At 42.0% G+C, this 20,100-nt stretch overlaps 1 protein-coding gene across 2 annotated transcripts in view; it reads right to left on the bottom strand.

The window, feature by feature from the left end:
• Window positions 1-20,100, bottom strand: part of FRAS1 (Fraser extracellular matrix complex subunit 1) — a 352,271-nt gene that overhangs the window by 41,219 nt on the left and 290,952 nt on the right. For both annotated transcript variants that reach the window (XM_069978024.1, XM_069978025.1), the window contains 13 exons: window positions 18,127-18,280; window positions 15,844-16,107; window positions 15,126-15,314; window positions 14,843-14,962; window positions 14,533-14,712; window positions 12,584-12,708; window positions 9,309-9,449; window positions 8,546-8,773; window positions 7,399-7,512; window positions 5,712-5,862; window positions 4,740-4,899; window positions 3,188-3,356; window positions 1,262-1,508 (listed from right to left, as the gene is read on the bottom strand). In XM_069978024.1, coding sequence (XP_069834125.1) covers window positions 1,262-1,508; window positions 3,188-3,356; window positions 4,740-4,899; window positions 5,712-5,862; window positions 7,399-7,512; window positions 8,546-8,773; window positions 9,309-9,449; window positions 12,584-12,708; window positions 14,533-14,712; window positions 14,843-14,962; window positions 15,126-15,314; window positions 15,844-16,107; window positions 18,127-18,280 — 2,242 coding nt within the window. The remainder of the gene's footprint in view (window positions 1-1,261; window positions 1,509-3,187; window positions 3,357-4,739; window positions 4,900-5,711; window positions 5,863-7,398; window positions 7,513-8,545; window positions 8,774-9,308; window positions 9,450-12,583; window positions 12,709-14,532; window positions 14,713-14,842; window positions 14,963-15,125; window positions 15,315-15,843; window positions 16,108-18,126; window positions 18,281-20,100) is intronic.

Genomic DNA, 20,100 nt, shown 5'->3' with positions numbered 1-20,100 from the left:
TCAATTTAGGAGTCTAAGGACATGACAATGGAAAACCAAAGCCAGGTATCCATTCACAGACAGCTTGTTCAGAGTGGATTCTGGCTAGGTGGGAGCAATGCCTATTAAAGCCATACGATAAACAAATCACTGATCCTATCAGACCAGCCATGTTTCGAGACTCTTAAATGAGGCTCTACAGGCCCTTTTTGCATATTGTGTTTCCAAGGAAGCAATGCACCTAGGAATTCACTGTGTTAAGCGCTTTAACCAGCAGCCAACAGTGTTTTCTTTGGCTGGTCTCCCTGAGATCAGTGATCTGTTTACTATTTCTCCTCCAGAGGGCACCTTCTTTAACAAATATTTTTTTTTTAATTAACTGATGTCAGAAAGTGATATAGATTAGTAAATTACTATTTAAAAATCTCAGATTCCAGTAATTATCATCTTCTGTATGTCCTGCAGGAAGTGGTGTATTCTTTCCAGTCTGACACAGCGCTCCCTGCTGCCACCTCTGTCCATGTCAGGAACTGTCCAGAGCAGTAGCCAATCCCAATAGGCAAAATTTTCCTGCTTTGGACAGTTTCTTTTGGACAGAGGTGGCAGCAGAGAGCACTGTGTCAGACTTTACCCCTTTAAAACAAAGTAAGTTATTATTAGCAATTATGATTATTGACCTGGAGCTAATTCTGCTTCTTTTATTGCCATTTATTTCACATTTTTGTTTATTTTTGTCATGTTGGTGTCACCACTGCTACTGTGATGTAAATGCACTTGACATCTTCACAGTAAAGAAAAAAGGAAATTTTTGCTGCTGTTTTTGGAAAAGCAGAGCAGAACTGCACTGTGTGGACATAGAAATCAATTAGAATAAATGTTTTAAACTGTTCTGGAGAACATGGACACTGAACTGTGATTGGATGCTATAATCATGCCTCTATATAAGTAAGCATCAATGTTGTTGTCTACACCATCTAAACAGACGCCTGCTTACAGCTTCCATCCTTTTCAAAAATGGTATTTGGATAATACTGGGTTTACATAGACAACAGTGTTATTCTCATTTCCCCTTAATCACATCCATAATTCTGTGTGAATAAACAAGAATAGACAGAGAAAAGACTCATCTTTCACCTTTTATACCCACACCTGTGTTTGACTCAAAGACCTACTGTACACAAAAATGGCCAACAAAACTGCAGCCTTAAGGTAATATTGGTGCTTGTAGTCACATGAACTAGGAAAATAATTACTGAGGCAGAGACAAAGCAATGCAACAAACCTTTTCTCTCAACAGGTACAGACAGGATGTCAGCACTCTCATTAGCACGGTAGATCTTCTTATCGAACTGCAGAGTCGGTTCATCCTCTGTGTCATTGATGTTAACCGTGGCTTTAGTGATCTGCCCTAGAAGGGCATAGGCAGGCATGCTCAGCTCCACTGTGAAATGCTCAATATTCTCATAAACCTGGTCATCATTGATGATGATAGTACAGGCTTTACGGTCTTCTCGCTCATCAAACTGCACCTGATAAATTTATAAAGGAACGTGTTTATATGCACAGCTTTCTCTTTAAAGAGTACCAGACATTAAAAATAACTTTGCATATTCTAACAGAGGCATCAACATCTCGTATATTTGTAATTCACTTGTTTTCTTTGCCAAATTCAAAATTGGCCACTAGGTGTCACTATTTCAAGCTTCACTGCCTGTTGTCAATTAATGCACGGTATTAATTATAGCACCATCCAAACTCAAAATAGTAACCCCTAGCGTCACCTAGTGGCCGATGTTATAGCTTTCAATTAGACACAGAAAACAAAAATACTTTAACTGTAATGAATTACAGATATGCTAGATATCAATGCCTGTCAGAATATGCAGCGTTGTTTTTAATGACAATTAACTTTAGTGCTAATTTAAATCAACAAAATGAAATGTTCTTTAAGGGTCCATTCACACATACAGGATCTGTAGCAGATTTGATGCTGAAGATATCATTGTAACTAAATGATTAAACACAATATCAAATCTCCTGCCAGATCCTGTATGTGTGGATATACTCTTAAGCCATTTCCAGAGAGCAAGCTTTCATATCCCGATTCCCATTTTTTACCTTTTGCAGTATCTTACAGTGATTGTCATCATACTTTAATTACACCCACACAAAATCTATTTTTTCCCTAGGCAACATGCTAGGTCTGTGTGTGGTTTTTATATAACACAGAAGGAAAGAATATGATAGAGAATAAGATAAAACAACAATACTTTAGACACTAAGCAGAATAGTGCTTTGTTGTACAACCCTATATTATGTGTCAAATGTCATACACAAATTCTATTTCCTAGTAAAGTAAATTTCTTTCTTGTAATGGAATTAAATGTGTAAGCAGAGAAACTAGTTACAACTGCTCCAAAGACAAATAGAAACTACTCAAAACAGCACCCTTTATTCTGCTTTGGTAGCCTCACTCATGAAGAGAGCAATACCAATATAAATTTACTGAAACCGTACTGTATGACTGATAGCTAATTATCTATCTAATTATCTATTGATAGCCATCTATAGAAAAGAGGCAACTCTACCTGCAATATGGAGTTAGTGAGTGCTAAAGGGTTAATTAGCCATGTTGGATAGCAGGCGGAACTGAGCCCGGGCTATAAAAGGAGGATATTGTACTGTTGGGACCTCTCCCTGACTAAGGAAAATGATTTACTTTCTAAAACGCGTTGGAGGTTTTTTGGTCTTTTACAGCCTCCTTACTATCTGTCTGTGATGTCACAAGACCTAAGGGCGGAAGTTTTTTGGTGCATGCTACCACCCAGGTAATGACACGGATGTGCAACTCTACACTGGAGAGGGCAGGCTGGGACTTGTGGTACTGCTGTCAGATGGATGAACGTCATGGCTTTATGGGATCCACTCATGGTGATTTTAGCTGCTTATTATTCCATCACAGGTTGTGGTATCCTGTTCTTAATTGGCACGTCTGATGTGTTGGTTTGTTGTCCTATGTTTACAATGAGTTGCACCGACTCACTTGGCAGTGACTGCGGTGCTTGTATTTATTTGAACCTTTTTTTGTGGATGACAGGCCCTCTCCTATACCCGTGTGGCACCACTGCTTGGTATGTGGTGCAACTAGAACTTTGTATGTCCTGTTAGACAGCAAAATTCACTATTTTTGGAAAATAAAAAAGTTTACCTGGCCGGCATATTCCACATAGTCCTGCTGTCTCGCTCTAGAGCCAACACTGGAGCTTGATGTGGCAGTTCCCTGTTCTGTCCGGCACAGGACTATGGCATACTGATTAAGATTTCCTGTCCTTTTTACAGTGACACTTATGGATCCTGCTTTTTCACTTACATTGTAACTGTTAACAAAAAAATATGTTATCGATCAATGAAAAAAAAAAGCCTCTAATAAAGGTGATTTGGCTCAACAAACTGAGTGAAGAACTGTCTGTTTGTGAGATGCTTCTTACAAAGTTCCAATTGAAATCAATGCTCTAAAATCACTTTGGATCATTAGAGGACAGTGTCACCTTGGCGGGGCTTTGCGCCAGTTAAGCCACCTCTCCCTGCCTCTGTCTAGTGTCTTGGAGTGGCATTTCCACAGAAGCTAAGCCCCGCCTTAGTGACACCGTCCAACAATGATAAAAGCACACAGGAAAACTAGAGTGAAAGTATCACTTTAAGGCTATGTTCACATAGTGTATTCTTTTTTAAAAAAGAAAGGCTTATTTTAAATGGGATCCCGGCCGGAGCGCATACGATGTGTGTACGCCGGGATCCCATGCGGCGCCGGAAAAAACTGACATGTCAGAATTCTGCCCGCAGAAGGACCTGTCAGTTCACACAGTGAAGCTAGCGGCTCCGGCCTCTTGCTTCACTGTGGGCTATGGGAAGCTCTGATGCAGATGCGCGCTGATGCGCCCGCATCAGAGCTCCGCGGCCGGGATGATCTGGGCTGAGACCGGTTGGGGGCACGGAACGGCCGGGTGTTCACGTAGTGTGAACATAGCCTTAGAATATCCTCACATGTACAGGATCCGCAGCAGATTTGATATTAATGTAACTAAATAACTGAACACAACATCAAATCTGCTGCAGATCTTGTACGGACGTTGTTTTTAAAATAACGGCCAATATTCTATAATGGTGGCTGTAAATAATGACCATGATGATTAGTAACTGCCGTCATCAAACAACAGCCGTTTTTTTCACCTAAAAAGAAGTTGTAACATAAATCCATACAAGTAAAAAGAAATAGGCACTCACCGATGATGTATCTTCTTCTTTATTTCAAAACATAAACAGCTTAAAAAGCCGCAGGGAGAGGGAGCACGGCACACAGGTCACAGTAACATACGTTTCGTGTTCAACAGAACACTTCCTCTAGCTGATGATTGAGCCAATGACTGGCTCAATCATTGGCTCAATCAGCTGCTAGAGGAAGTGTTCTGTTGAACATGAAAAGTGCGTCGCTGTGACCTGTGTGCCGTGCTCCCTCTCCCTTTTAAGCTGTTTATGTTTTGAAATAAAGAAGAAGATACATCATCGGTGAGTGCCTATTTCTTTTTACTTGTATGGATTTTTGTGGACATTACTTACCCTAATAGAGCACCACCAGAAATTATACTACGGAGTCAGGAACAAGTAGTGCTGGGTCCACCTGTCTAATTGAGTTGTAGAAGTTGTAACATAGCTTTAAATGCCTTTCTGAAAAAAGTGACTTTTCATAGCTCCAGACTTACCTCATATGAGTAAGGCTGATCAGCGACCACTGGATGTGGAACATGTTGTCACTGACCACATTGGGCTTACTGTCTTTTACAAGAAATTTAAAGTTATCCATGGTCTCCTTGTACTTGGCTTCATTCAGAATATAACGTATTAAGCCTAGGTTTATGTCCTCTAGTAGATATTAAAGAGGGGGAAAAAAATAACACATTTCAACTTTTAAGTGAATTTAGAGCATTTAGAGCAAACTTACATTTACCATGTTAACAGAAAATTAATAATATATAAAAAAGATAAAGAATCAGACACTATCACTGCAAGAGTGTCCTTATTTGCAGCTTATTTATAGACTATACTGTAAAAACAATGGTAATGGGAACAATGTATTGTCTATAGTAAGAAACTTGGACACAAACACCTGATAACTCTGGACACACTAATGTTCTTAGACTGCCTAATACACTATAAGGCTATGTTTTGTAAACGTACGGCCGTTGTGGCAATTGGCAACAACGGCCGTACTTTTTACGAAAAGCTACGTTGTTTAGTTTTATAGTATTATAGTATAGTACAGTATAAGCTCCGGCTGGGATCTCTCACGGTGCCACAAAGAACTGACATGTCAGTTTTTTGCGGCCGTTATTCAGTGAATAACGGTCGCAGAAAGCTCTGTCAGTTCACACAATGAAATGAGCGGCTCCGGCCGCTTGCTACATTATGTGCTGTGGGGAGTTCTGATGCGGGTGGGCACGGATGCGCCCGGATCAGAACTCTGCGGTGCCAAAGATCATCCGGCCGGTACTGCAGTACCGGCTGGGATGGTCTTTTCTGAGACGGGGCACGGAACGGCCGGTCTCTTACGCCATGTGAGCATGACCTAACCCAGAAAAGGGAACAGTTGTGTTTTTAAAAAAATATATTTTTCATATATTTATATTACTTCCCTCTAACATGAGGAATAGACTGAAAAAAGAAGAGCAGCTTACCCTGTGTAAATGAAGTAAGGAACACCCCAGGTTTTAGCTTGTTTTCCAAATAGCCATGTGTGGGCCCACTTACAATTTCATAAGTAAGTTGTTTGTCATCTGTATCTGGGTCGATGGTCATTAATTCCTTCTTTGTAATGTAATTTGAAGCCTGTAAATAATCCAAGAAATCTTTATCAAGCACTTGGTGAAATGGCTTTAAAAAAAAGTTGCACCCTATTGGCAAAATCTATAGAAAGACTTCTATTGGGGGAAAGTAACTAATATCAACAACATATTAACACAAATGTATACGCTAAGATGATACAAGACTATAAATATGGAAATACACAGACACTGTGCTTTTATAACTTGCTGCAAAAGGGGGTTTACCCAACTGGTCTGTCTGCAATAAGAGATCAGCAGTGTTAAAGATGTCAAAAAGTTATATAGAGTTGTAATTTACTTCTATTTAAAAATTGCCAGTCTTCCAGTACTTATCAGCTGCTATATGCCCTGCAGAAGTGGTTTATTACAAATCTATATAACACTCTGAAACCAGTTTATTTGAAAGAAAACAACATTGGCGGAGTACCCCTTTAACACTTCTGGGGGTGTCAAACTGTGGCCCTCCAAACTGTTGCAAAACTACAATTTCCATCATGCCTGGGCAACCAAAGCTTTGGTCCTGGCATGATGGGAATTATAATTTTGCAACAGCTGGAAGGCTGCAAGTTTGACACACCTGGTCTGAATGGAAGAAATCAGGGGGAACCAGCAGATCAACTAAGGGCCCTATTCCACCGGACGATTATCGTTCAGATTATCGTTAAATCGTTTGAATCTAAACAATAATCGTTCGTTTGAAATGCAGTTAACGATTAACGACCGAACGAGAAATCGTTGATCGCTTTTTAAGACCTGGACCTATTTTTATCGCTGCTCGTTCGCAAAACGTTCGCATTGAATAAGACATCGTTTGGTCGTTCGCAATAGATACGAACGCAATAGCGAAGAAATAGCAAAGAAAAACGATCGCAATTACGATCATAAGTAACGATTATCGTTCCATGGAAAAGAGTGAACGTTTTCAAGTCTTTCGCAATAGAGGTCGTTTGAGATCGTTAATCGTTAATGATTATGCAAACGATAATCGTTCGGTGGAATAGGACCCTAAGGGTACAAACACACGCACCGTATACGCAGCGTATTTACTGCTGCGATACGCAGCAAATACGCAGCAGATACGCAGCAGATTAGATCTAAATAACTGAACACGGCATCAAATCTGCACCATCAAATCTGCTGCAGATCTGCTGCGTATCTGCTGCATATACGGTGTGTGTGTTTGTACCCTAACACTGTGGAAAAGGTTTTCTTTAGTTCATTTTAACTATTTATTTCTAGATTTAGTGTTCTTTTACGGAAAGGACAAATACAATGCTTACTTACAAAATAAGGTAGAAATACTAGGAAGTTTTTTAAATTTCCATCCCCTAATATGATGTTATCAATGGAGAGATTTAGGGCACATGAAATGTATATTATGTGTATTATGTATATTAGTAAACAAAAGTAAATGTGTTAGCAAAGCAAATACGCATAATTACATTTTCAAGATCTCTAAGATCAAGAGAAGTATGTTGTGGACTTCTAGCTAAAGCACATGGAATTGGGTCATAGTCTAATAAAATTTAGCTAATGTTACCTTTCCATCCATGTATTCCAACCACTGAAGTCCTAAATTGGTGATAATTCTTGGTGTTCCATCATCAACTGGAAGGATGTCTACTTTAAACCTCTGAGGAGCTGCAGTTACAATCTGAAAACCATAGGGTAAGTATAGTTATTAAATCTACTGCGTAATGCCAATAATCCACTGCAATATGCCAATAATCCACTGCAATATGCCAATAATCCACTGCAATATGCCAATAATCCACTGCAATATGCCAACAGGCCTGCTCCCTCTCTTGTCACACATGTAAACGTAGGCATAATTTGCAAAGTCCCCATATACATTAGATAGTTGTTAAACACATTAGACTGTTGTTAATCCCATCAATATCAGCAGAGTCGACTGACTTTCAATCATGGAACATGTGTTTTTGCAAATACAATCATTTAGCAAATTTATCTCCTACTCCTGATATGCTGCTCTTTCCATCCTATTGTTGACACCTTGTTGTCTAGGTTACAGATCACCACTCTGCTCAAAAAGCAGTGATCTGACTGGTGTATATAAAGTTCTAATGTTGATGTATAGAGATACAGTGTATATATACACTATCTAATATATATAAATATGTAGACTATATCAATATATACACCAGCCAGACCACTGATTTTAGAGCAGAGTGGTGGTCGTTAACCTAGAAAACAAGCTGTCAATAGGACAGAAAGAGTAGCATACCAGGAGAAGGAGACAAGTTTGCTAAATTAGTGTATTTGCAAAAGTATAAAACTTGAGGAGTCCTACAAGATTACCTATATTAGTATATCTACTAATACTATATTTACTATACTTTGTAAAACATATGACAAAACTCAACAATTTAATTGACTTTTTGGGATTGGTAGGGGTCCAAGCAGTCAGACCCCCAGAGATCAGCTTGTTATGCCCAGATGAGAATATCCCTTTAAGAATTACCTGGCTGACACTATTTATGGTATATTTATGTTTCTTAGACCATGTAATACAACTGTTACTGATCGCTGATAGACCTTTTTTTGCCACTGTAACAAAATGCAGCCCAAATCTTTGGCAATGAAAGATAACTAAATATTTAAAAAATGTTTTGCTTATTGCAGAAAATTAAAGTGATAAATTATCCTCATTATAATATAAGACATACCTCTTTCCCTCCATCTTCTACAATAAAGAAAGGGTTGGTTCCGTCTGACACAGTAAAGGAGAACCTGTCCTTCAGAGTATTACTTCCATCATGATTGTAGCTGATACGATTCTGGTAGATGTCATCCATTGTAAAGGTAAATGTCTGGCGGTAGCTCTGACCAGTGGTGCTGCGCTCAATCACTCCATAACGTGGTGGCTGGACGATGGTGAATGTAACCGATTCTGCCTGTTTCAAAGAGGAAAAAGATTTATATTACAATCAACAGTCATGCGGTATGCGTAATTTAGTATTTCTGTGTTATTTCATACATGCTATTGCGTTAAAGAGAAACTGGTGTCAAAAAGTTATATATAATCGTAATTTACCTCTATTTAAAAATTCCAAGTCTTCCAGTACTTATCAGCTGCTGAATGTCCTGCAGGAAGTAGTTTATTCTCTCCAATCTGACACAGTGCTCTCTGCTGCCACTTCTGTCCATATCAGGAGCTGTCCAGAGCAGGAAAGGTTTTCTATGGGGATTTGCTACTGCTTTGGACAGTTCCTAGCAGAGGTGGCAGCAAAGAGCACCCTAGCAGAATGGAGAGAAAATACCACTTCCTGTAGGACATACAGCAGTTAACAAGTACTGGAAGATTAGATATTATTAAATAAAAGTAACTAACTTTTTGAAACCAGCTGATTTTGAGTATAGGGTTTCCAACTACTGAGGGGATAAATACATTATAACAAACACAAGTGTATAAACTCAACATCTTCGTACCTCGGTATCAGCATCAACAGCCTTCAGCTCAAATTCTGTAATAGTTTTTCGAACACCTTCTTGCACCCTCATTCCTACATTCTGCACCACAGGTAAAGAGTCATCTACTTTATTGATGGTGATGTAAAAAGTTTGTGATACCTAGTATAAAGAAGATATAAAAAAATGGCATGAACAGCAGTGTGTAAACACAGTGTGAATTGAGTCTGACAAAAATAAAATAAGGACACTTTACAAGAAAGAAAAAGAAATACAAGAAAAGTAATAGGGGGAAAGATTTTGGTGAACTTATTTCCTTTTAAAATTGTTGTAATGTAAGCAGAGTATAAAAATCTCTTGGAGCTTTAACACAAGAGATGAAAAACATTCTTCATATGTTTCTTCATATTTTAGCATTTGACACTTTGTCCAAATATCGCAGCTGTTCTCACTGTATAGGAAAATGATTAAAGGGGTAGCGCGGCGGTAAAGAATTATTCACAGACTAACACACATTACAAAGTTATACAACTTTGTAATGTATGTTATGTCTGTGAATTGCCCCCTTCCCCGTGTCCCAACACACCCACCCGTGTACCCGGAAGTGTGGTGCGCTATACTTGCCTGTCACGTGCCGACACCAGTCTCTGATCTTCAGCGAGTGACGTCTTCTTCGGGCGGACGGCGAACAGCTCCGACTGTCCCGAATGCCGGCCGCCCTCTGCAGCGTCATCCGATGCTCAGCCGCGATTGGCTGAGCCTAACTGTGCTCAGCCAATCGCGGCTGAGCACAGTTGTGACGTGGTGGAGGGGGGACGGGCGGCAGCGACTCGGCCGGATCAGGTAATGTATAATGCACCACACTTCCGGGTACACGTGCGGGGATGGTAGGACACGGGGAACGGGGCGATTCACAGACATAACATACATTACAAAGTTGTATAACTTTGTAATGTGTGTTATTCTGTGAATAATTTCTGAGCGCCGCACTACCCCTTTAAGACTAGGTTCACACCAGAGTTTTACCCTCCACCACAATTCTGTTTCTCTGTTCAGTTTTGATAACACAGACATAGAACTTCTGTGGATCAGTCATGGTCCCCATTAATTTCAATAGGTTTTTACTGTGCTCCGTTTTTTATCAAAACATGAATGTCCAAAAAAACAAAACTTGAATGGAAAGTGCACTTCTGTTTTTTTTCACATTATAGTTCACAATGATAGATCTAAACGGAAGTTATTTCTGTTTACGTCCATTTGCAAGTCATACATTAATAGGGGACACAGCCAGTTTTCATTTTTGCGTTTTCATTTTTCCCTCCTCGTGTATATAAGGCCATAGCGCCTGCATTTTTCCACCTAGAGACCCAAGTGAGCCCTTATTTTTTGCGCAACTAATTGTACTTTGCTATGGCAGATGTAATTTTTGCCTAAAATGTGCCGGGAAACCAGAAAAAAATTCAAAGTGTGGTGAAATTGAAAAAAAAAAACGCATTTCTTTTATTTGGGGGAAATGTGTTTTTACGCCATTCACCCTGGGGTAAAACTGACTTGTTATGCATGTTCCTCAAGTTGTTACGATTAAAACGATATGTAACATGTATAACTTATATTGTATCTGATGGCCTGTAAAAAATTCAAACCGTTGTTAACAAATATACGTCACTTAAAATGGCTCCATTCCCAGGCTTATAGCGCTTTTATCCTTTGGTCTATGGGTCTGTGTGAGGTGTAATTTTTTGCGCCATGATGTGATCTTTCTATCGGTACCTTGATTGCGCATATATGACTTTTTGATCGCTTTTTATTACAATTATTCTGGATTTGATGCGACAGAAATTGCGCAATTTTGCACTTTGGGATTTTTTTTGCGCTGACGCCGTTTACCGTGTGAGATCAGGAATGTGATTAATTAATAGTTTGGGCGATTACGTACGCGGCGATAGCAAACATGTTTGTTTATTAATTAATTAATTTATTTTTATTTATAAAATGGGGAAAGGGGGGTGATTCAGACTTTTATTAGGGGAGGGGGTTTTGTGTTATTAAAAATACATTTTTCTTTTACTTTACACATATACTAGAAGCCCCCCTGGGGGACTTCTAGTATATGTACTCTGATCTCTCATAGAGATCCATGCAGTATAGTTATACTGCATGAATCCATGAGATCGGTGTTCTATTACTTTTGGCTGCTGCAGCCAAAAGCAATAGAATGCCGAGCCGGGATCAGCGCCATTACGGAGCAGACCCCGGCCCGGGATGGATGCAGGGATTGCCCCCCCGCAATCGCGCCGCAGGGGGGCGATCCCCCCACTAGACCACCAGGTATGAATAAAAGCAAGTATTTAGAAGCAGCTGTCAACTTTGACAGCTGCTTCTAAGTACTTAATTAGCGGGTACGGCGATCGGACCGTGCCCGCTAATAGCCGCAAGCCCGGGCTACACGCGGCACCCGGGATCGCGGCAGTTCAGAGGGTGGTCGCCGCGCGACCCCCCTCTGAACTCCCATAGCGGCACGAGGACGTTCAATAACGTCCTGGTGCAGCTATGGGTTAATGAACACGCGCAAAGGAAGTGAGAAACCAGGAGGAAATATAAGTTGATATGCAAACGAATGCCGACTGAAGCAAATAGATGTTTTTAAAAGCCAAAATGCAAATGCACCATTAAAAAAAACTGCGGTCAATTTGCATCAGTTTGTGCTTATGCCTTCATTAAATATGGACTGATTTGTTCTTGGATGAGACAAATGCAGGTGTTACACCAAACAATTATCGACCATACTTGGCTGATTATCGGCCGTTCCGCCCAATAATCATTTGGTGTAATAGGTCATGTTAAAAGGCAATGATTAGACAACATGCACAATGTCAGTTGATCGTAACATGTTCTATTGAAACGACAACCATAGACAAGATGGTCTGCTGGCCATCGCTCTGTATAATAGGAGCAATGTTTTAAAAAAAATTTCTTACAGGAAAAAACTTGCAGGAAAAATGAAATAATAACAAATGAATATCTAGTTGAATAAAGCCCCATCAAAATGTGGTTCATATTTGCTATTTATTGAAAATCCCACTCTTGGCTGAAGACATTAGAAAAGACTGCGATTCGAATGAGATTAACCTGTGCAGTCAAATAAACAATGATGAGATCCAGCAAAATTGAAACTGTACAGAAAATAATATGTGCACCTTGGGAAATCTACCTCCGGCCTATTTATTTACCTCAAAACGAGGACAAATGTCCTGTTAACTGAGAACCCAACAAAACAAAACAAAAAAATCCTCTACCTCATTGACTCCATCTGATACGATGAAGGTGAAGTCATCGGCGTGTTTTTCATCAGCACTCGTGTGAATGTACTGGATACTTCGAGACTCTAAATCTGCCTGAGTAAAGCTGCTAATTTTTATAGCTGAAAAAAGAAGAATATACAATCAGCCATGAATTCCTTCTGTATCTAGGACACATTAGCACAACCATTAAAAAAAAAAAAAATAATAATAATAGTTGACCCAAATTTAGCAAACTGTGTAAAATAGAAACTGGTATAAATTGTTCATAGCAACCAATTTGTCCAGCTGAAAGCTGATCTGTAATCCATTGTTGTGGGGACGTTACACCAGTTTTGATATCAGGGTCACTGGGATGTGTGGCTTGTGCCTTGGATGCCCAGTGCTAGGAGGTAAGGTGTCCCTTGGACCACAGATGACAGCCTCAGGAGCTACATGTTTGAGACCACGGGTAGAGAAACCATACCCTGCATTTATTTACTTTATTCTTTTATTTGTCAAATTGCTTTAGCTGATATCTTTCACAGTGATGATAGCTGGTATATTTACCAATGTATCAAGTACACAGAGCACCCAGTAAGCAGGAAAAGAAGGGGAACCATTTACCTTTACCAGTCTAGGAGTGTAAAATGACATGGTGGGTGGTGTGTCCTCTCCACACTGATGAGGGGCAACACCCCGAAACAGCTGTATGTGGATGGTAACCTAGCCTTGGCTTATCCCTGGTCATTACATTGACTTATAAGGGCCACTTAATATGGTGGTTTTGGTGGTTTCCTAACCGGAGCTGCCCCTTGGCTGGGTCCTTCCCGGAGGGATATCTGGCTAGTCCTGTGTTTTGAGACTCTTCAATGAGGCTCCACGGGCTCCTCTTTTGCATATTCATGTTTCCCAGGGGGCAATGCACCTAGGACTTCACTGCATTGAGCGCTTTCATTAGCAGCCGGCAGTGTTGTCGTTTGGCTGGTCTCCCTGAGTTCAGCAATCTGTTTCTCTTATGGCTCTTAAATATTGCACTTTTTACTCTGGGAACTCAGGTAGATAAATGGGCTGACACTTTTTCTGTAGAAACCACGTGGACCATAGGAGATAAAAGTCTAGAAATCCTTTCCATAGAACCTAATAAACATCTCCGGTATATTGTTTCCCATGGTCCATGTGGCTGCAACAAAGCATATTGATGACTGCTATTAAAGTGATAGTCTGGAAAAATAAAATTATCTTAAAGGGGTTATCCAGCACTACAAAAACATGGCCACTGTTGCCCCACTCTAGTTTACAGATTGGGTGGGGTTTGAAATTCAGTTCTATTGAAATAAATAGAGCTTAATTGCAAACCACATCTGAACTGGAACATGTTTTTGTAGCGCTGGATAACCCCTTTAAATGAACTGGTTTCAAAAAGTTATACAGATTTGTAATTTACTCCTATTTAAAAATCTCCAGTCTTCCAGTACTTATCAGCTGCTGTATGTCCTGCAGAAAGGGGTGTATTCTTTCCAGTCTGACACAGTGCTCTCTACTGCCACCCCTGTCCATGTCAGGAACTGTCCAGAGCAGTAGCAAATCCCCATAAAAAACCTCTCCTGCTCTGGACAGTTTCTGAAATGGACAGAGGTGGCAGCAGTGAGCACTGTGTCAGACTGGAAAGAATACACCACTTCTTGCAGGACATAAAGCAGCTAGTAAGTACTGGAAGACGTAAGAATTTTAAATAGACGTAAATTACAAATCTATATAACTTTCTCACATCAGTTGATTATAAAGAAAGCGTTTTTAAAAGTACCCTTTTATGAGCAGCTTAGACAGTATAAATGCCCCCTTTAAAACATTGAACATTGAAACATTAAATATTCTGATTTACATAATCAGAAATCAAAAGCCCTTAAACAAACATTCCGTCCAATGTCCCAGACAATCTGGTGAGGTTACAAGCGATTCAGTACCTGGGGAGCTTATATGCTCCAGATGCCCAAGGCTAGGTTGTCTAGTGATGCGGAACAGCAGTTCTCCGGGCTCACTGTCTCGATCTGTGGCTGACAGTTGCTGTGTAGTGATTTTTTTCCAAGTATTCTCATCCAAGGTAAGACCTTTGTTGGCAGTAATTGATGGCGGCAGTCTGTCTTCTAAAAGCAAGGCAAATGTAACAACACAGTTTTAATGGACTTCTTTTTATTTTGATAAAAATTGTTTTTTTTCCTATATGGCAAAAATGACAGACTGGAATCTGTAATAAAACCCATAGTGTATACTTACCTAATACACTAATATAGAAAGATTGGTCAATCAATTTATTCTCTTCTGGATCCACAACATCAAATTTGAAAGAAAAACTTCCTCCTGATTCTCCTTTACTATGTTTATACATAATGTATCCTGCATACAGAGAAGAACAGCCCAAACAATTATTCGTTTTTTTTGCATAGATAAGACAACAGTAATTAAGCATGCTTTGCACTGGACCAAATATATGGTTTAAAAAAAAAAAAGATTAAAAACCAGGATGTGCCAACATACCCAAAAGAACATTATTATTTACCTTTATTAATATCCATCTGAGTAAAGCTGGTAACTGGTCCTTTAACAGAAATCTGCACCAGGTTATTATTCTTTGACATCTGTAAGTGTCCCACAGCCGGATCTCTTTTGATTATGTATCTAAGGTTGGCATTATCTGAATCTATGTCAGTTCCCTTTAAATGCTGGTCAGTAATTGTAGTTGTTGAGCCTAGATAGAAATTCAAATAAAATATCGTCACCAGAAAACAGCTATGCATAGGTCCACACAAGAAGTAGCCAGAAATTGCATATCATTGAAAAAATATCACCACAATTTTAGTTTCAGAAATGTGGTTTCTTATTAAAAGGCATCTGTTGTCAGCCCAATGAAATGATTTGAGGGCTTGTTTTTTGTGGGACAAGTTAATAGCACCATTTTGGGATTTATATAACTCATTTTCTGGTGGAATAATAAAAACAAACTTTTTTTCTCTCTTTTTTTTTTCAATATACGCAATTGATTATACGGTAAAAATAACATTATGCTTTTATTCTCTTGTTCAGTGTGATTACGAAGAAAGCAAATTCATATAGTTAAAGTTAGGCAAGTTTGACACACTTTTTATAAAAAAAAAAAAAAAAAAAAAAAAAAAAGACCCGTCACTTTTTTATTTCTCTTCTTGACGGAGTTGGGTGGGGGATTTTGTGGGAATACTTTTAGTTTTTTTGTATTATTTTTTGGTACATATTACACATACCTGCTGAGATTTGTAGACCTCTGTTTATGGTCAGCCTTGGTGGCTCCTTTCTCTTTGGCTCAATGGCAAACTTTAATGTTCCAGCATCGGTGTATCGACCATCTGACAGGGAGAACCTAAATTCATCTGAATTTGTAGCCCCGGTCTCAGGAATGTATACAATCAACTCATCCAATATATCCTGATAAGAAAAAGAGGAGCCTTGGGACAGGATCCTTCCATTATCCAATGGCTCAGAGTAGAACTGCCTTCTGCGTAAATGTCCTAAAAGAACAAAAAAAGAAGAATGATGTTTTTTAAAGCAATCCTTTTGGACAACTATTACCCATTCAGTGAAATGTTGAAAAAGTATAGATTAGTAGAGATGAGCGTGACAGGAGCATGCTCAAGTCCAATTGTTTAGCATTTGAATACCGGTGGCTGCAGGGGTTAGATATAGCCCAAGGGAGTCAGGGATAACATGGATACCTATGGATGAATCCATGTCTTCATGGACTCCCCAGGGCTGCATTCAACTTCTTCAGCCACTGTTATTCAAATGCCAAACGATCAGGCTCGAGCATGCTTGCGTTGCGCTCATCTTTATAGATTAGGCCTAAACCAATTTTGGTATAGAATCATACTGTAATTCACAACATAGGCTAAATCTAGCCAAGCACTGTTTACCTGATTAGATGATCTCAGGACAGTGTAGTGTGCCAGTCGTGAGTGCTTCTGACATGTTTTTTTTACTCATTTACACAGTGTTGACATATTGCACAGCACTATACAGAGATTATCATCACTCATCAGTCCCTGTCCCCATTGGGCTAACAATTACATTTCAAATGGGTCAGATAATCTGTCAGACATCTGCAGGGCCGGCCTTAGGGTAAATGGTGCCCTGTGCAAAACTATTTTTCGGCGCCCCAACCGTAAAAGCAAAATACAGACGCCGAAAAACAACATACAGATTCTACAAATCCTACAGCCTCCCACCCCTCCAGATGACTTCCAACACCTACCACCCCCCCCCCGACCATAGAAACAACTACCCAGCCCACCCCGACAACTACCCGACCTCCCAGCCCACCCAACTACCCAACACTCCAGGCCCCCAAACAACTACCCCACTCCCCCAGGCATACAAACGACTACCTGAACCCTCAACCTCGGCGTAGCTAGAATTCATGGTGCCCCTTAGCAGAAAACTGTACAGAGCCCCCTGCCACCACAGGCAACACAAAATGTATGACATCACTGACCGATGGGGGGGGGTGCTCTGTACAGACACTGATTCAGCAAGTAGTGTTAGGAGACCAAAGCTAATGTCCACAACACATGCAGTTACTTGAGGATAGTGTAAAGCAATGAACAGGTTTCAATTTGAAAAGTGACAGCTGTATCCACACAACACCACATTATCTATAGTGCCAGGGTCCTATTGAGGCCCCTGAAGATGCCCAGAATTGGTGCTCCTAACAGTCGCCCCCTAGTGAAGGTTACTGGAGACAGGCAGTGCAGACAGCTATGGAGGACACATGTGGCTGGGCCCGGCCCCAGTTTGTCTCCAGGCGGCTTCTCCGCTTCAAGTGCTCCCTCAGAGTGCACCGCTGATGAAAGGAGAAGGCCGAGTTCAGGGAAGGTACGCCATGGTAAGCAGGAGCATCAACTCCTCCCCAAGCTCCTGCTCCTCATTCTCTTGCTCCCAGACCTTCAGTGGCCACTCCCTCTCCATGGCCAGCAGCCTCAGTTGGTACAGGCGGCCGGCCACATCTCTAGGCTATGGGGAGGGGGGGGGGCACCTGGTCCGAGTGCTGGGTGATGGTGCTGCATAGGAGGGGGTAAGGGAGGGTGGCGAGGAGCGCTCCGGCAGATAAACAGCACACCTAACTTAGAAGTATAAATTTCTAAGTTAGTCTTTCTGCTGGAGCACACCGAACGAACCACATAGGGAGGGTGCACACTGTCTGTCTGCCGGAGCGCCCCCCTTGCTGTCTAGGAGTGATGCACAGGCAGCACACCCCTAAGGCTGGCCCTGGACATCTGTTGGTGTAATAGGGTCCTTACCTCTCTGCGCTCCCCCAGTCTCCTCCTACATCAATTTTAAGTCTATGGCTGAACAATCCCGTCTCTATCCCGCCCGATTCTAAGAGAGAGCCTTGTCTGATGGAAACAGCCCGCTCAGCCAATCACAGACCGAGAATGTTCTCCCAAGGAGCAGCAATATATTTAACGTTTAGTCAACATAGCTACTTTCCATTAATTTATAAACACATTAAATGCCATTTATCATCCACTTACCGTGGCCTGGTGTTTTTGTCACAATGAAACTGAGCTCATTATCTGGTGTATCAATGTCCTGGACACTTAAGCTGGTATTCCTTATAACAGCTCCTGCATTGTCATGAACACTTACAGGCAATAAAAATATCTGAGGAGGCTCGTCGTTCTTTCCCTGTAGTACGAAAAGGTGAAAATAAAGCTTTTTATTATATCCATACATGTATATTTTCTTGCGACAAAAGCCAAAGACTAAGCAGACTTTATGGCTTTAATAAAAAAAAGATCCTCTCACTCCATAGTCTGCTCCTGCGCTCATGTTGCTTTTTTATATATAGAAACATAGATTGTCGGTAGAAAAAGACCACATGGTCCAACTAGTCCGCCCTATTTTAGATGTACCTACCACATCTGCAAGAACTTTGTTCCATTCACCATGTTGCTTCTTATCTTCCTCTAGTTATTGAGTTCAGTTTTGTATTAAAAACTCTTCCCTCTGGGGGGCGTGGCTAGCTATGGTGGTGTGAGGACACTGGTTCTCTGAGCTCCGGTCCGGCGTTAGCCCACAGCACCGATTGCAGGCTTCATTTATGGGGAAAACGGCGAGGAAGACAAAGGGGAAACCCCCCACTCATCCCTCCTCACCTCAGGCGGACATTGAGGCGTACTTCACCCGCTCCAGACCCCCGAACGCCTCTCTGCAGACGCCGGCACCTGCCGCCACAGTCCCCACCGCAGCCGCTGCATCCCTGGCTGCCCTTCTTCCAGAGCTCCACTCACCTCCGGGACTGCAGCCTGACTCCCCGATGCCGGCGACACTCTTCGGGGATGTGTGGGGGACCCGCTCTCCCCCCCCCCGCAAGCTCCGTCCTCACAGCCTGCCGCCCGGCAAGATGGCGCCGCCGACACAGACTCTCCTCATGGCTCCCAAGATGGCCGCCAAGCCGGGGGCGCGAGTGACACCGCTCAGCAGAGCTCGCTTCAGGTGGGATCCCCCATGCCCCTACCGACACCAGCGGGCCCCACAAACCCCCCTCTCCCACCAGACAGCCTGGCGCAGCCTGCAGCCACCACATCGCTGCACGCTCTGACCCTCCATCCTGGACCCCCTCCCCCACCTCTGGAGGCCGCCATTTTACCAGCCACCCTGGTCACTGAGGACTCCCAGCACAACCTGAGGAGCTCCCTTGTCGCAGCAGCGGCCCCCCAATCCACCTTCTCCCTAATGGATCTCCCTGCAGGGGATGGGGGCACCGCTTCAGGGACACTGATGGCACCACAGACTGTGACCTCTTCTCCTGCCCACCATGTGGCGTCCCCCAGCCCCTACCATTCCCCACCTTGTGCTGACTGGTCTGCCCCTCCGCTTGCTGCCACATGCCAGCCCGTACAGCAGATGAGCGGTGCCATTTCGCCCTCCTGGTCCACAGGTTCTTCGTGGAACACCTCCCCGCCACACATGGCTGCAGTGCTTAATGGGACTATTCTACCCTCTGCCTTACAACTGCGCCCTCAATACATCCAGGACGTTGCCAACAGCTCCCCGCTTCATGACATGCTTCCTAATAGTCTGGATGGTACGCCAGCGATCCTGCGCACTTGCACCTCTCCTCTGACGCTCTCTGGCACTCAGTCCCTCCCCATGCTGCAAGCTGCTCAGCTACTGGCGACACCGCAACAGGCGGCCCATACCGACAAATATGTGACCATGGCAGACCTGCGCTCCTTAGTCTCGTCCCTGCCCACGAAAGAGGACTTTACCACCCTGACCAAGCAGATTGTCGCGGAGTGCAGACAGGAATTCGCTCAATTCGGGAAGGACTTATCTTTTCTTTCTACTAAGGTGACCTCTCTGGAGGCCTCTACCGACTCTACCTCCTCCAATGTCCAGGTGTTGCAAGCCCAAGTCCGACAACACTCGGATCAGCTCTTTACCCTGCAGCAGCATCTCGACGATATCGAGAATAGGAATCGGAGGAATAATCTCCGCATAAG

The sequence above is a fragment of the Dendropsophus ebraccatus genome, chromosome 7, assembly GCF_027789765.1.
Source record: "Dendropsophus ebraccatus isolate aDenEbr1 chromosome 7, aDenEbr1.pat, whole genome shotgun sequence".
In the NCBI taxonomy this organism is placed as follows: Eukaryota; Metazoa; Chordata; class Amphibia; order Anura; family Hylidae; genus Dendropsophus; species Dendropsophus ebraccatus.
The sequence above is the reverse complement of the archived record's forward strand: the minus strand, read 5'-3'. Positions and strand labels throughout refer to the sequence as shown.